Here is an 18,579-nt window from a genome sequence, read left to right on the forward strand (position 1 = left end):
GGGGGACTATGGACGTGGGAATCCCTCTCATTCCATTTCTGTGGCTGAGATGAGCTGAGAATCCTAGTTGGAGGGGCATGAACTCTGTTTCGATTTTATTTATTTTGGGAAGTTTCTGTTGGAATGTTCGGAAGTATGGGGGTGAGGAAAAGAAATATCTTTGGATAAACGTGGGCAGAAAGTTAAGGATTTAAAGTTAAGAAAGAAGATAACTGGCAACTTAATTTTATTGAGGGGGAAAGAGAGGGCATATGCATAGATTAAAATCAGAGAGAGGAAGAGGCAGGAGAAATGATAAAACTAAACTGGGGGGAGGATACAGGAATAACAGTCCCCAAGGAAGCAAATAAGAAGGAAATTTGTTCTTTAGAAAAAAAAAAAAAACAGGAAACCTCATTCTCCAAAGTGAGCTGGTATGGTCCCACACTCAGGCATCGGGCAGCAATAAGTCATGGAAACGTGGATCTCCTCAACTACTTTCCTGTTCAGTAGTGACTGGCCTCCCCATAGGACTGTATATGCAAATGATCTCTGATTAAAGCTGACCTCGTGTGTTATATTTGGTAAGTGGAGATGTCTGCTTTGCCATACGGTGATTTGCCATCCTCAGATCCAATCCAGTGGGCACATTCAGCAACAGTGATTCCCAAGCAAGAGTGAGAGGCCCTACTCTGAGCCAGACACCATGTGAGACCCTATCTATGACAAGGTCAGAAGCCCAGCATCTTCTGTGAGCTGAGGCATGATTAAGACCAAACCAAAGAAACCAGAAAAATACAAAAAAAAAACCCTGAAATCATCTTGATGCAAATTGGGGTTTAACACATCCTACCACTTGTGCATTTATTTCATCACAGGCCTGGAAGATTTTGCTAAATAAAAAATTTGTTTCTATCACCTGTATATAACAGAAGTGAAACTCTGATCTCAGAGGATGTAATAAAAGCCAAGTCTAATTTTCATTTTAAATGGCTAGCTCTAATACTGGGGCCAAGTGTTATAAAATATTAAAGTAAAAATGTTGAGCATGAATGTACCAATGCTGAAAAGTGGACAAGTTGATCCAGGGCTAGTGATATTTTACAACTGAAATAAAAATATTAGAATCCTTTAAAAAACAATTTGGGCCTAAAAGGAACATTTATGGATATGGTTTTTAACCTAATACATAAAAAGCTCCAGAAAATGCTTTAACTCTTTCAGGAAAAAAAAAAGTACCAATTATACATTCTGGATATCTTTGAGAAGACTTTTTATTGTTAATTTCAGAAAGCATATTTGTTAATGTGAAGACACTATTACAAGTTCTCCCTTTGCTGGGTGGAAGAGGAATCTTTGCATAAGACATCATCTTAAATGTATTAATTGATGAATAATTTTTTTTTTTTTTTTTTTTTTTTTTGCGGTAGGCGGGCCTCTCCCGTTGCGGAGCCCAGGCTTCAGACGTGCAGGCTCAGTGGCCATGGCTCACGGGCCCAGCCGCTCTGCGGCATGTGGGATCCTCCTGGACCAGGGCACGAACCCGTGTCCCCTGCATCGGCAGGCGGACTCTCAACCACTGCACCACCAGGGAAGCCCTGATGAATAAACATTTGACACATGAATGGACTCTATTCTTAGATTTATCACGAGGCAAAGGGTCTTAGATGTAATCAGAAATCAATTCACTAACTTCAATACTCAACTGTACATTATTATTTAAGAAGCTATAGTTGAATGATAATCATAGCTAACACTGCTTTATGATATAAAGGAAAGCTACTACAAGAGTAGATCCTATGAGTTTTCATCACAAGGAGAATATTTCTTTCCCTTTTTTCTTTTCTTTTTATTGTATCTGAGTTGACCCTTGAACAATGCGGGGGTTAGGGTATGTAGACCCCTATGCAGTCAAAAATCCGAGTTTGACTTTTGACTGCCCCCAAACTTAACTACTAATAGTCTACAGTTGACCGGAAATCTTACTGATAACATAAACAGTTGATTAACAAAAATTTTGTATGTTGTATGTGCTATATACCATAATCTTACAATAAAGTAAGCTAGAGAAAAGAAAATGTTATTAAAAAAAATCATAAGGAAGAGAAAATACACTGACAGTACTGTACTGTATTTATCAATACCATAAGTTTATGTCCTTTGTTTTCAAGGTGAATTGTCTGTCAGTATCTACATCCATATTGTCATATACAATAAAGGAGATGTTATATGTATTACCAACATTAGACATCAAAAATGAAAAGATAATGTTAAAAAGAAATTCATATTTATTTATGATTTTTTCCAATGAAAAAAATCCGTGTGAGTATAAGTAAGTGGACCTATGCAGTTCAAACCCGTGTTGTTCAAGGGTCAACTGTGCATGAGAAGATGGATGCTAGCTGAAACTGTTGTGGTAATCATTTCACAAGATATGTAAATCAAACCGTCATGCTGAATGCCTTAAACTTATACAGCAACGTATGTCAATTATTTCTCAACAAAATTGGGGAAAAAAGTTATGGTAGAGGCCCAAAGTCTAAAAAGATATGGATTAAAAATTCTGTGTGTGTGTTTGTTTAATCTTGAGATAAATTTTTCATCCTCCTCCTCTAAGCAGCCACTGTATCTAATACTGAAGCTAGGAAATGAAGTTGAATGATAAACAGAACCATTTCTCAAAGGAAAGCCTCAACCAGTCGTCGTTTTTCTATAAACACTTCAGCATTTGCACTCACTCTGAAGATCGAACCTTAACCCTAACATCTGCAGCCTTTCATTTTATTTCTGGCCTTTTCTGCTGTCCCCGTGCTCCATGCCCGGGCCCTCCTCCCTGGCAGGCCTACCCAGCTTACCTTACACCCCCTGCTAGTGCTCACCCAGCTAGGGCTGGGACTAAATTCTGTTCCAAGAGCTCAGGAACGTCTTTACTGGCAGAACTAAGCCCTTGCAGGCCTGGATTCAATGGTTTTCTGAAATGCAATATTCAGGGCTGGCCCAGTGCTCGTACACTGTTCCTTCATGATCTCCAAATAACAAGGAAAATAATTTTACAAAGAAAACCTTGGCATAACAGAGCTCCTAAAAATTTGGAAATGGCATACCTGTCTATCCTTATCTTCCACTATCTGCAGAAAGTGACTCTCTGCTCCAGTCAAACCGGGTTATACAACCAAGACTTCCCCTTTTTTAGGCTCTGGCTGCCTAGTGGATGTGTGCTTCTTGGGTCACATCACAGACTGCGGCCTTACTCTAGTATTTAGTTCTTCGTTTGCTATGAAGGCCTCATCTCTATGACTAGACTGTAAGCTGCTCGAGGGAAGGATTCAGTCTTCTATGTCTTTGGACTTCTAACAGTGCTTATAGAGCACCCGAGGGGGTGCTCATATTTTCATTGTTTTTATTGGCAGAGTCTACATTACAAATCACAAATGGTCACAAAATCAAGACTGGACCCACAGATATCCTGGAAATAGTGTCTGACTACAGAGCACATTACTCAGACATGAGGAGTTTGCCCAGGAATGATAATAACAAGAGCCGACACTCAATGTGTGCTTGTTACATGCCTGGCACTCGTGTAAGTGCTTTACCTATATGCACGTGACAACCATATGAAGTAACTACAATTACTATCCTCATTTTACAGATGAGGAAACAGAGGCACAGAGAGGTTGGGTATTTGCTCAAATTGGTAAATAGGAGAACTGGAGTTTGAACCCAGGCAGTCTGGTTCCAGAGTCAGAGCATAAGCCTGACACTATACCGTCTCTCTACACGTGGCCAAAAGGACTTGGAGAGGGTGAGCTGGGAATACTCAGGAACCAGAAAAAGAGCTACCAAAACATCCACCACTTTTGCTGTTCATGTGCAATGCTTATTTGAGCAAGTATGTGGTGAAAGAGAATCATTTCAGCAATTAAATAGGTTCTCTGGTTTCTTGTGGTTTCAGGTTGTTGATTTTAAAATATTCACAAAGCGATTAGCTCAGAAAATGACTGAGTCACTTTTTCTCTCTCATTAGATTTCTATTTATATATCTAATCAGAAATTTTCCTTAAGTCTAATGATACTATTACAGAGACAAATTATTTATAATTTGTCATGATACAACCACCTTCACCTGGTTAGAACATGATAAATCATTAACATCAGTGGCAAAAGAAGTCTCTTGACTTCACCGCGACTAGAGATAAAAATGTTAGTTGTAATGTACACACTACTATATATAAAATAGATAACCAACAAGGACCTACTGTATAGCACAGGGAACTCTACTCATTATTTTGTAATAACCTGTACGGGAAAAGAATCTGAAAAAGATTCTGAATCACTGTGCTGTACACCTGAAACTACCATGATGTTGTAAATCAACTATACTTCAATTAAAAAAAAATGTTAGTTGTAGCAGAAACTATGACGCAGGGCAAATACTATATGCATCGAATATAAACACATGCTACCGTATAGGTCCCAGGCTGGGTACAGGCCCAATCTGTTAATAAAATGAAGTTTTAATTGATTGTTTTTGTGATTTCCATTGTATAAAGTCAATAGGAAAGAGAAGCAGAACCGCAGATGACCGAAAAACACACTGGCACTGAGGCTGTACAAGATCTGGAAGGGAATCTAGAAAAATGACAACAGTGAAATAATAGCTGCCCTTTGTTTTCTTATTGCTTTTATTTTTGTCATAAATAAGCATTGTGTTAAAAAGAAAACACACATTGTTTATGCCTCAGTAAACACAGTGGTACTCAGAGAACTCAGATTTTATTGAAGAGCATGTTGTTAATTAATCTTCTGAATTGCTGAGGTGTTTCCTATGAAGTAGCCCCCATCTTCTCCCTGGTCCTGCCCTGCACGCCGTTCCTAGGTATCGTATTCAATTTGCCACATAAAACTACATGTGGCATTACTGAGAGACACAGAGAGAGCGATCAGTTTCGTGAACAGCATGAAGGTACACATGTGGTTAATCCCTGGGACCCAGACCACTTAAGAAAATACCTAGGTGATAGGCAATGCACAAAAATCAAGTCTGCTTGGAACTCCTGGTAGGGGAGCACTGCTGTCTATATACCCTTCAGCAAGAAAGACCATGCCATCCTCTACCAGTGATAAGATGGTGCGTACACAGAGTGGGTGAGGGTGAAGTGTGACAGGGGCCCAGCCACATCAGCCGAATTAACCCTCCCAAATCAATGGAGGGACAGTTGTCACAGGCAGGTACCTCTCTTGCTTACATCTTGGGATAACATAGGCCAGGCAGTTGATTTTATTTTGTTTAATTTTAATTAATTAATTAATTTGGAGGGAGGACAAATTGAGGAAATAATTTTTTTCCTTGGTAATCCAGAACCTTGAGGTCTTGAGGGTACCACAGGGATGAATAATTCAAAATCTCCTTTGAGTAGAAAGCTCTCTATTCCTAAAGGTGGGTGAATGTTTTTTTAAATTTTGTTAAACTGTTTAATTTGAAATAATTTTAAATTTAGTAATAAGTTGCAAAGACTGCACAGAGATTTCCATTATACCCTTCATCCAGCATCCCTTGATGTTAACACCTTATGTAATTATGCTACATTTATTAAAACTAAGAAATTAACATTGGTGCAGTGCTACTAACTAAACCACCCACTTTATTTGGATTTCATCAGTTTTCCTGATAATGTCCTTTTTCTGTTCCGAGATGGATTTCTGGATAATGAAGTATGGTAGGTGGTGTGCAAAAATCTCAAGCTTCCCCAAGATAGGATCAATATGAAGCATTTGTATATGTACAAAGTGGCAAGTGTTATGATGATTAACAGTAAAACAAAGACATAAGGAAATTACAAGGCAAATTTCCCTGAAGTCTCCTAGTAGTTATTTGTGTCTGAAGGTGGTTTTGTATTTTATGACATTGTATTTTTCTAATTTCACTAAAGGAAAGCTAACCAAATTTGTGGATTTTATTTTTTGCTTCAGCCTCCAAATGCTTTAGGGCTAATTCAGGCCTGGTTTAGTGGCAAACAACTGTCTCAGAGGCCTCCTGCATGTCTAAATAGCTTCTCTCCTGTTTATTTTGCACTGTTTTATCCTATAAGCTGTCTCAGGGCCCTTCCAAGATAAGCAGGAGGATTTAAATCGTAATAAATTGCAATTTGAATAACGGAGGCAATCTAGGTTTGGGGGTCTTGAATGATTAGGATAAACATCTCTATTTTCCACTCCCACATTATGTATGTGCTGTCCATGTTGCCCTGAGATCGGCATCAGTAATAATTAAAATAGTAACAACAGCAATAAGACTATTAGATTTAAATAGCACTTTTCAGTTTATAAGGACTTTTATTTACAGTTATTATTTCTATTCTTGGAATAGTTCTAAAAGGTAGGAAGAATGCCACTTTACAGATGAAGAAACCGAGTCACTAAAAGATGAAGACATGCCCAAAACAATAGGCACAAATGGTGGCCCCAGGACCAGAACTCAGTGTTTTCTAAAAACCTTGCTATGATTTGGCCAGATGTGTCAACATCTGTGTGCCAGCAATAAGACTTTCAATCACATTCCCATTAAACTTCTTGGAAACACCTTCTTATAAAGCTTATAACAGGGACCTTACAGAAGTCCAGAGTCATCTCTTTTTTGAAAAAAGATAACCAAAGAGATTTTTTCATCAGTTCAATCAATTCTGGGATTGGAAGTGACAAACAAGCCATGATCGAATACTTTTCTCCAGCCTCTCATTATTGTGATGGGAGGCATAAAAATATACATAACTTCCTTGATTGTAATGAACACCCAAATATTTATTCTGTCCTGTCGTTTCTTGTCACTCAAAATGCCAAGGAGTTGAATTTTTAGGCATAGTAGAAGTAAAAAAATAAAAGTCACAAAGATACATCCTAACGTTAATAGAAACAACAACAACAATTAAAAAGGCTTACCTTGCAGCCTTCACATGTAATGACACCATAATGGATTCCTGATGATTTGTCTCCACAGATCTTGCATGGAATAATTTCAATTTGAGCTGCAACAGAAGCACGCAACCAGTTAATTACATTTTCTTTTAAACACCTTATAAAAGCGTTCCCTGATCAGCATTTGTATAGTGAAAACTAATAACCTGCTAAACATTATACTGCATTAACTATTCATTGCTGAACTGTGAGGGTCCCCCTAGAGCCCTGGACTAAATTATGGCTGCTCGTTATATAATAGCTTTCGGGTTATTAAAATGGGTCATTTGAGGAGGTGTTTAGGAACCCACAAGAAGACTGGCATCAGCATTTCAAAGCCTTCAAGAACTGGAGAGTTCACAGTTTAGGCCTCAGAGAAAAGCAGATACTAAAATGTTTCCTCCAATCTCATTTTCCATCATTATTTTTAAAAGGTCATAAACCTGTCTTGGCTGAGCATTGTAGCTCGGCTGGTGGAGAAAAATAGACTCCAAAAAGCCAGAACTACTTAGGAAAATGATTCAATTCTAAGTATTAATAAGTTACATATGATGTTAAGAATTCCTTACTCATCTTTTTTAAATTAATGTACCTGTCATGTTTTAAAAATTAGTCCACTTGTGTACGATCAAAACCTTTCAACCATAAAGTTCATATCCTATTTGAATTTAATAATGATGAATCCAGACTAATAGAATATGTAGCTTCAGAGTTCTTTACATTGGAAATTGATTTTCTGGTACAGCGTGCGTGTGTTTCTATCTAACTGATTATTTACAGTTGCCTCATACTGGAAGAATAACCAAATAATTCATACATATTACACCAAAGTTCTCAAATATGTTAAAGCACGTTTCTAAGCAAATACATTATATCTTGAGCAGAGATGGAAAGAGCATAATTAAGGATTAAAAAAACCCCTAAGGAATAGAATAATTAGGCAAGACAAAGTACTTGGACCACCTATTAAATACAATTTATACGTGAAATAAAGAACCAACACTGAGCTGCATATACAGGATGACATCTTTCACCAGTTTACCTGGAATGCTACATTACACTAAATTTATTTTCCATGGTTATCACTACTGGATATCATGTCAGATTACCTACTAAGTCACACACACAAAGGCAGTCGCAAGTGCCCAAGTATATTTCACTTTCATAAAGCCCCTACCTAGTGCCATGCCTCACACAAAGCAATGACTAGTCTAACGAATGTATTGCACGACGTAAGTAACACACATACACAGAGCCCACCCTTTCTTCCAACGTAATCTCATATCCTGGGGTAATTTCCACAGCCACCTACACTGGATTTGAATCAATATTGTATTCAGTACTTCAAAAGAGGACACATTAAATGACTGGACTTAACCTCATTATAAACCATGTGTCCCTGCTAACTTCCTTTCAAGGGGACTACAAGTGCTGCAGTGCCTTTAGTGAGTCCTTTGCCTATCAGTCACTTTTAGTGTTAACATCCTGAGTTTCACTATACAGAGTTAGAGACTGTTCAAAATCTCACCTCCAATAAATGTGCCATAATCCTGAAGCCTTCTAATACCCCAATAGTGGCATCTTTGTACACTATCTAACATGTCTATTCTGAGTTATGCCACTTAATATGTTATAAGATCATGCTTAACAAAAACCATCATCTTCAAGTCGGCCTCCTCATCTTAGAGACTAGCTTGATTTCTTCAAGAAAAATTCTTTATGAAATCTAAACTCTAATAATGTTTCACACTTACGGCTCCTCCAATATATATATATATATATATATATATATATATATATATATATATATATATTTTTTGTGTGTGTGTGTGTGTGTGTGTGTGGTACGCAGGCCTCTCACTGCTGTGGCCTCTCCCGTTGCAGAGCGCAGGTTCAGTAGTTGTGGCTCATGGGCCCAGCCGCTCCGTGGCATTTGGGATCTTCCCGGACCGGGGCATGAACCCGTGTCCCCTGCATCGGCAGGTGGACTCTCAACCACTGCGCCACCAGGGAAGCCCTCCTCCAATATTTTTAATACATAGTTAAGGCAAAGTTTTGTGCCACAGATTGTCTGCAGCTCTAGAGAGAGATGGTTACGACCCACGTTTTTCAGAGACTCATAAAAGCCAAGTGGTAGTAGAGAAATTCTGAAAGGTGATATCAGCTGAAACCCCTAACCCTAACCCTAACCCCAACCCCTAAGGAAGAGAATTAGACAACACAAAGTACTTGGACCATCTATTAAATAAAACTCATACAAGAAATAAAGAAGACAGACACTGAGCTGCTTCTGCTTATGTCTCACCTCAAGTTGTAGACACAGAAATCAGACAAACCTCATTAGGCCCTATGTTTAAATCAGCATCAAAACTAAAAGCAACACTAACACTAAACTCGGGCCTCTCAAGAGTTATTTTCATTCCATCTTAGTAATGGAGAGATCAAGCAAATCTATTTAGTCCTTTATAAGATAGGAAAGCTCTGGGCAGGCCAGACAGGGAACACTGAGTAAAACTGTATGTATCTGGATCAAATGGAAAATGGTGTATTTTTTTTTCTTTTTCTTTTTTTTTTGCGGTATGTGGGCCTCTCACTGTTGTGGCCTCTCCCGTTGCGGAGCACAGGCTCCGGACGCGCAGACTCAGCGGCCATGGCTCACGGGCCTAACCACTCCGCGGCATGTGGGATCTTCCCAGACCAGGGCTCGAACCCATGTCCCCTGCATCGGCAGGCGGACTCTCAACCACTGCGCCACCAGGGAAGCCCAAAAATGGTGTATTGTTGTTCACTCTGCCTGGACTCCTAGTGGATGACCCATGAGAAGTGACATCATGATGTTTAAGGCAGTGACCAAAACGCCTACTAAAGGCTCCTGTAATCTTGCAAGTGATCTGGAGGTCTGGCAGGGAGGGGTCTGATCATGATGGGGGTGCCCCTGGGATTGACATCCTGGCCCAGCACTTCCACCCTTGGAATGGCTCTCAGCCGGATGGGGAGAGGGTGGGAGTGAGGGTTGGGAAAGTCACTGTAGTATAAATCCAGAGTTTGGTGCCACTACTGCATAGGACCACTGGCCTGAGTCAGGCTCCTAAACTCTTGGTCTTCAGCCTTCCTTCAGCTCTCAGGGTCTTTCAGATCTGGAGGGCACTCAAGCTGAGACGTATTTTACGAAACTTCATGGAGGCCAAGATGCTTAGTATGAATGGACTCACTGTAGACTGACCTGCATTTTCAAGGGAGGGGCCATTTGCCTAGAACTTTGCCCCCTGCCGCACTGTGTTTGTGCTTGGCTCCAGTGGGCAATGCTGGCCAAAGATTCCAAATTACTTAGAACAAGCTTCCCTAGGGAATCTCATGGTGAGGTGATAGGAGGGTTCTCCAAAGCCAGGTTCCGATATTCTGATTGGTTGGATTAAACTATTCTACTAGCCTACCCCCTTGGGTGGCTCTCTTATCTCAGAAGACAATTTCAGGTGCAAGTGCTCTTTAGGAAATGACTAAAATCCACTTGCTCTAAAAAGCAAGTTCTCTGAAAGTGATCTATCACATGTGTTGATCTTTCCAGAAAGTAAACATTTGCAGATTGGGGCAGGGCACTTACTCAATCTTCCATTTCATCCAACAATGCACAAACCCCACCTCCCTTCACCTTTTAGTCCATTTACAGAATTCAAATGTATCAAGGAGAAGAAAAACAGTCAATGCCTTACAAATTTTTCAAAAGGAAAGCAGTTTAGTTTCACAAATTTGAGTTTTCAGACCAATAAGAGGGAACAGGACAAAAATCCCCTTGCCCTTTGCTTCCTATCCCTCAGGCTTTTCCATTTTCTGACAGGCAGCATTGTGTCTTTTCAAGATAATCTTCTTGTAACAAAAATTATGAGTCTTGGCCCACATATATACTGCACACATTGACTCAGCCAGTATTTCAAAGGATGAAATCTGTCAGACACCACAACTGTCACAAGTATATTGATTAAATTAGTCCACATCCATATTCATTGCAGCAAAGAGGTTTATTTTGTAGCGGAATATCTGAAGCAAGATGCACGCACACACATAATCATGAATTGGCTTAACAATGAACAATCTCGCTATGAAAAATTCTAATTTGCCCACATTTTCGGCTCTATTGACTAAATAATTTGCTCTTTCATGCGCCCTAAATAATTCAAGCAGGCTCTCCACACCTGCACAGGCAAATTTCTGCAGTTTCAAGGAGCTGACAACAAGTGGCGGCGGGACATCAGGAAATCCTGGAAAGCAGGTGTGCTAATTAGCCAAGTGGTCCTTAGGCTGGGCGGTCGTTGCACCTCTGTAAAAAAGTTTGCTTTTTACTTTTCATTATAAAAGGTAACAAGACACTGGCGTTCTTAACACCTCACTTGTTCCTCAGGATCTATTTCTGGATTTATTGTGGTCCAGGGAAAAATGCCCATTCTGCCCAAGTATTAAAAAATATAATTGCACAAGAGTTGTACCCATCACTTCATTCTGTGGGTGAATAGTGATGTCTCGATGATAATCTAAATAGATTGATAATAATCAATAATAGTTAACATGTATTTGGGCTTATAAAGTCTCAGGCATTATCTAATTTGCTGCTCCAACAACTCTGTGAGGTAGGTAATTATTATCATTATCATCATTATCTGCATTTTTTTTTAGATGAGAAAACTGAAACTCAGCAAGGCTAAATAACTTGCCCAAAGTCAGAGAGCTTGGAAGAGGTAAGGTTGGAATTTGGACACATTTTGGTCTTTTTCTCTAACTCAAAAGCTTATTCCCTCTCCACCCTATCCCGCTTCTCATCACACTGAATAGCCAAGCTAAATCACTCCAATAACAAACATCGGGAATATACTGCTCTTGGTAGGAAACCATTAACCAAGGATCAAAAGACATCTCACGGGCTTCCCTGGTGGCGCAGTGGTTGAGAGTCTGCCTGCCGATGCAGGGGACACGGGTTCATGCCCTGGTCCGGGAAGATCCCACATGCCGGGGAGCGGCTGGGCCCGTGAGCCATGGCCACTGAGCCTGTGCTCCGCAACGGGAGAGGCCACAACAGTGAGAGGTCTGCATACCGCAAAAAAAAAAAAAAAAAAAAAAGAAAAGACATCTCACAAGTAATCTGGTTAAACTTAATACTACTCAGAACTGATGTCAAGATGTCTTTCTGGGAGTTACTTGACTAGTTTATAACTGGAAATAATCATCAACCTTCTAAGACCATTCTTCTCAATTTTATAAAATTCCGAGTTTTTGACCTTAGGCTGACCAATACCCATGTTTAACAATTCTTAAGGCTGGGAAAATTACTTCACCTACCCCTCTGAGTCTCAGTTTTCTATTTGAAGATTCAATGATATAATGTACAAATGACACAGCACATATGATTATTTTATACACATGTATTCTATATATATGCACATCACACACAATCCTTAGAAAGAGTTGGCACTCAAAACACAGTTATTATTATTGTTATTGTTGATAAGAAATCCTGCCTTATAGCGAAATGAAATTCTTTTCTGCAGACTTTAAGCTCTTTCCAAAGCGGGGATAGAGAAAAGCGGCTTAGCCTCTAGCTAATATGACAGGCAGTTCATACCAGCTACCACAGCGATCCTTTACAACGTTGGCACTTAACTGCTACAACATAGCAGCATGTTGTAATCAGTGTGGGATGTGTCACAAGGCATTTGTTGCTAATAATAGTAAAAAAAAAATAAAGTTTTTTACTGGTTCATATAAAAAAATAAACTAACATGGACCTAAGATCACCCCCATAAGATCTTTCACTCTAGCTCACTTGCACAACCATATCCTTTCTCAAATTGGATGGAACAGGGTGGGGTTATTGTTGGCTTGCCAGGAAATGGCCAAACCTTGGGTACACCCATGACACTATGTCACACATATGAATGCCAAGCAATTTTGTATGTCTTGCAAAAACTGTCAAGAACTGCTGCTAAAAACAAACAAACAAACAAAAAACAAAAAAAAAACCCTATCTTTATACCAATCTGCAGACCGTGTTTTTCCTGGAAGGCTGAGAATATGGAGGACTTTTCACCTGCTATGTTACATATTTCTCTAACGTTTGAATTTTTTTACAACCAGCATGTATTACTTTTGTAAGCAGAAAAACCAATAAAGATTAAAAAGAAAAACCCTAAGGCATTTGATTTTATTTTCAGCAAAATGGCTTGAGTCCTTTATGGATTAGTCACTTTATTTTATCCCCTGTTTAAAACTGCTGGGGTATTAAAGGCTTCTGCAGCTGCCTGGATGGCAGTCTGGCCTGTATGTCAAGGCCAGCTGGGGGCGGGGGGGCCAGGGGTGGGGGAGTAGGGAGTCTTCACTTGGTTTCCTGGAGGGACTTCGGCAACTCCTGACTTCTAGAGTTTCGTAGCCCCTCTGGGTCTGGCCACCTCTAGTTCCAGGGTCTCCAAGGACTCTGCTCCATGGCTCAGCCAAGGGGGCAAAAATAGGGGCTGAAATTCGCCTGCCTGTGAGCCCTGCCGCAGAGTGGCTGGAACAGCTTGGAGGGAGGGAGCCTTTTTCTCTCTCTACTTTCTCAGCGCTGCCGCTGGAGGCCCCAGGCCACCATCAGGGTTTGCAGAGAGCTCGCAATACATCTTCATGGTGGAAGAACAGACTGTGGGCTTCAAACAGTTTGTCTGTTCAAACACTCTGTCCCTGGACATAAGGCTTGGAGTACAACATGGATTTGTTTCACAGTGCAGGCATGTTCAATAGGCCTCCTGGGTGGGGAGGGCTGAGTTCCAGCTACACACTCTGCAAACTAAAAATCAACTTGTTCCGCCATTTTTTCTACTAAATATATACTAAATATAATACTGGTATGTGTCCCCGGTACAGTCTTTTCTTCTACTGATTTTTGGATTTTTTCATGATAGTACTTGATCCTAGCTGAACATCACCAAAGCAGTTAGCCCCCTAATTAGAAAAGTCCTACCCCTTTGGTAGAGCAGTCTTGTGGTCATTTCTGGCAACAGCAATAATGCTTGATATTTGCAGAGCTCTGTAACGGTTTTCAGTTTTTGTCCTCACTAGCTTGTTTTGAGTTTGGTGTTCACAACAACTCTGAAGTAGGCAGATGGGTCTTATTAGCCCCATTCTATAGATGTGGAAAGTGAACCTCAGGAGGGTTAAATGGCTTCTTCTCTATGTCCAGGTTTCCCAGGGTTTAACTGTAGATGCAGCCACCAAAGGAAAAAAAAAAAAAAAAAGACAGATTTGGTGTCTCTTTCTTGCTCAGGATTATTTGATGCCTTTAGATTTATGTTATCATCAATCTGGGGCTCTCAAGGGGGAAATGCCATGAGAGAGAAAGAGCTAGAGGTTGATCCAGCTAAAAAGTGGAGTTGGCACTCCTGCGTTTCCCTCTGACCCTCAACTCCTTGAGTGGCCTCAGGAAAGTCACTTACACCTCCACTCCCTCCATCTATAAAATGGGAATAACTCCTATCTCCCAGGCAGGTGGTGGTAAACGAATGCTCACAAAGCTCTTTGAAGATGAAAAGACCTATGTAGATGGGAAGCTTTAGGAAGCCTGGCATATCATTCTTGGCAAGGACCAGCATGCTGTGCCCTTACTACCCACTACAGGCTCTGCCACAAAGAGAATAAAGAAAAATCCACAGAACTGTAATTTTCATCTGCTAACTAGACTCAAAGTGTTTTTTTAATTGTTGGTTTCCAAAATACCTTCCTGAGGGACTAATGGGTCCAGATGTTACTATCTTTGTCTCAGCTTCAGAGAAAAAGCACATAGATGGAGAAGTCACCTTTCTGTCATAGCTGTCACAAGCAAAGTCACTGAACTTAAGCCCTTCACCAGGGCTTCAGGTGTCTTGCAGAGGTATCATGGAAATGGTATGATTCCCACTTGTTATACACAATAAACACACATATTGCCCTCTGGCATTCTGACCCTCGGTATTAAGTTCATGTCTGACTCAAAGGACCCTGTCAAATTATAGCCATCCAAAAAAAGGTCCTGTACCTTACTCTGCTTCCCCCCGCCACCAAAGTCCTACACCTTACATACTATTTAAAGCCACTTCTTAAAAGCTTTTAACTTGATTGTGGTTTCTGCTGAAAATGTAACAGCTTTTTAAAAATCATTTTTTAAAATAAAAAGTGTTACATATACTTGCCAAATACATAAACACACCTCAAATTCTTCAAGAGATCAAGCATTTGCAAACTAAAGCTAAAATATGACAAAACTAGATTTTTGAAACTTTATTTCCTTCAGTCTTTACACATGTAAGACTTAGGAGCCTAAGAGTTAAAGCCCATATGAATTCAGAGAAAGCTGAGCTGCGTATGAAGGAAATATCTGAAGAATGAGGAAGACAAGTATGTGTTTTCATGTGGCTTTCTGTGAATATGCAGGTAGTTCTGACAATGGGAACTGAATATTAATCCTTTGTAATATGTTTCAATCTCTACTGGATTAAGCTTTCCAGAGAAACTGACTCGCATTCCCTGATGCACATGTATCTCTGCTAAAAGCCAAATCCAAATGAGTACTTTTGTCCCTAGATGGGGAAATTCTGTCAAATCAGAGAAGAAACAGATTTTTCATATAGAGGAACAGTGGATGGCTTTGATTTTTAGATCCAGTTCTCTCTAGAATTCTCCTACGACACAGTCATGCACAGAAGACCTCAATTTAAGGCAACATACTCTATCTCTTTTGATAATTACCTGGCGACCAGTTAGACCTTGAATAAAATAATTGAACAGCAAGAGAAGCTGCTTCCTCATACTCCACTTTATTTATCCAGTAGATCAAATACTGAAGAAATTCTCACCCAACAAAAGATGATGCCATTAAGATCAGCAATACAAATACTTTTCTCTCTCTTTTTTTTTTTTTTTTGGTCTTTCCTGATCTAATCTCTATCACTTTTGTGAACAATGGAGCACCCTTGTTGTTGAGGATTTCTGGGGTTATGTGAAATCAGGGACTAAGACAAAGGTAACTGGCCATTCAGCCAATTATTCTCAAGGTCCTTCTAAGATTCTAGAATTAACTACATTTTTTCAATATGAAGTTCTTGCAGATTTTCTTGGACCTTAAAATCAGAAATGTCCAATCAAAATCCTTCTCTTGAATCTCTCAGGGTGGGTTAAGCCATTTCATATCAGCAGGAAAAAGAATCTATCTTATCTTACTAAGTTGTTAGATTATGATCAAGAGAGTTTCTTAAAAACTTCTTTTCCAACAATAGGTATGTGTCCCTTATATAATTCTGGATAATACTAGACCCAAAAAAATGTCATCTGACTCACAGAACTGCAGCTAATCTTCTCTAGCGATCAACCTCACTCTAGATACCAATTCCTTTTTTCCCTTAACAAGAGCAATTGTGCCACATTTAGGTTACGTCTTCCTTTGCTCACAGTTGAGAGCAATGGGGTCAGCTCTTTGCTTTCATCATTCAAAGTCTGTTTTTCACAACAACAGAAAAGGACAACTTTAAAACCAAATCAAATCTGGAGATCTTATCTAGTTTCTGCTTTACCAAAAACATCAAAATTACTCTTACTGCATTTTATGAAATAACCTTACTTTACACCATTACCCCCAAATTATCACACCTAAGCCCAAGACATAAGCACTCCATTTTACAGCCCTCTTAACTTTGCACCTGCCTATGCACACCTCAACTTATAGGTATTGTATGATCTTGGTACTTCAATTTACAAGATTACATTTTTTCAATGGATACACAGAATGTTACAAAAAGAAACAAACCTGGTGATTCAATTACAAAGTCCAAAGACAGAAAAATCCATTGACACAGAAATGGGTCTTAAAACAAGTAGGATATCTGTTTAAATCTATTTGTTCTATGGCTTCCTATGAGTCTGGTCCATTGTATGCTTAGCACATAGCATCATAGTTCACTGAATACATCAATCAAAATATTCTGTTTGTCTCAGAATTCTCTTTAAAGGGCCAAAGTCTCCTGCCTAAAAAGTCAGCTACTGATTGCTAATTCTAACTGCACAATTTCTATACTCCTTAACGGTGCCATCGCCTGCTGAAGATGTGCAGAAGTGGGTCAAAATAACAAGAATCCAGGTTAAGTCATCATAGCTCACCAGGAAAAGGAACCTATTGTTTCTTTCCATTAGCTTAGGTAGTTTTTGTGAAGATCAATTACTGTTCATTGAATATTAGACCATTTCATTTAAGAAATATTCCCTAACCAAACTGTTTGGATTCATGGCAAAAAAAATTGGAAATAACTTGTAACTTTACACCTTGAAAATACATTTGCTTTCCTCTATGTTAAGCCATTGAGGACTAAGATGACAACACATCCATAGCCACAGGAACACAGACTGGTGATACCAAAAATTTCTTGGTCCACAGATCATTTTAGTGGGTGAGGATTATCTCACAGCCCAGATCCCCATTCTACCTTTGTGCTGTTTCCCACTTCACAAAGTCTCCCTAGAATTAATAGGGAGAATGGAACTCTGGGCAAGAGACCAGGGAAAGGTCTGGTTTTTATTAAAAATCACAAGCAAATTATTTAGACTTGCCAGAAGCAGAAGTGTAGATGTTGTCATACTAATTGTTTTAAGATTCTAAGATCTTGAAGGATGAGTGACCAATTCCTAGGAGACAAATTCTACTAGGTTCTCCACCTCCAATTTCCAGGACATAGATGATGTTTGTCTGTTGTTTAGACAATGATGTCTAAACAACAGATATGGCAAGTTCTCAGCCTTCGAAAACATCAGTCATGTATTTCTGGACTGCAGGTCAATGGTAATTTAAAAAAAATTATCTTTTATAATGCTTTTCTAAGACAACCAGTTCAGCTGGACACAGGAATGACCAGACAAGTGTCCAGAGGAGTTTTTTCTGACTATCTAAACGTGTATTCTTTAAACTTGCTTATTAAAGAAATGTTTCCATTCTTAGTTATAATATATAACATCAACTAGACAATGGATAACAATATGGGCTGATAGCTGAAGTAGAGTTGTTTTCTATGTCTATTCCCAAGGGGGGAAAGCAGGAGCTTCTAGCTATTTCTTCACTGGAAAGGCAAATACAGAAAAAGGCAGCAGAGCCTTGAGGATATTAAGTAGTTGTGAGACAGGAGGAGAAGGGATGCTCTGGATCAAGCTTAGAGATTGTCAGATTTATTTTAAGAAGGTCTGACATCTAAGCATCAATTCCCAGACCGTAACACCTAATGAATGTCATTCTTCCCTACAAAAGAAAATGTATATCTTGGGAGTTTACCTTGAAACTATCTATCTTTATGTAAGTCATGCACTAGGGGTGGGGTAAGAACGCCACAGCCATGGAAAGATAGCAAAATAAGGTTCACAACACTGTCCTTCCCCTTCCAGTTTCAGTTTCTGCTCCTCCAATCCGAGGAGCTCCTTTTGCCTGCAGACAAACATTTCAGATGACATTTTATGACTGTCCTGCACATACACCTATCAGCTAGCCAGCACTTGGCAATGTGCGTCTTTGTCACTTAAAGAGAGCTTGAGTGAGTGTGACACTATCACTGGCATAAGTGAATCTTTCTAATTTGCAGTAAAAGTGCACCATTCACACACTTTGGTATTTCAGGATGG

General features: G+C 39.5%; 1 protein-coding gene across 3 annotated transcripts in view; it reads right to left on the bottom strand.

The window, feature by feature from the left end:
- Window positions 1-18,579, bottom strand: part of RORA (RAR related orphan receptor A) — a gene marked incomplete at its 5' end in the record, with an annotated part of 726,551 nt that overhangs the window by 28,512 nt on the left and 679,460 nt on the right. For all 3 annotated transcript variants that reach the window (XM_079699026.1, XM_079699025.1, XM_079699024.1), the window contains one exon: window positions 6,916-7,001. In XM_079699026.1, the coding sequence (XP_079555152.1) occupies window positions 6,916-7,001 (86 nt within the window). The remainder of the gene's footprint in view (window positions 1-6,915; window positions 7,002-18,579) is intronic.

Source organism: Hyperoodon ampullatus (genome assembly GCF_949752795.1).
Source record: "Hyperoodon ampullatus genome assembly, chromosome: 3".
Lineage (NCBI taxonomy): Eukaryota > Metazoa > Chordata > Mammalia > Artiodactyla > Ziphiidae > Hyperoodon > Hyperoodon ampullatus.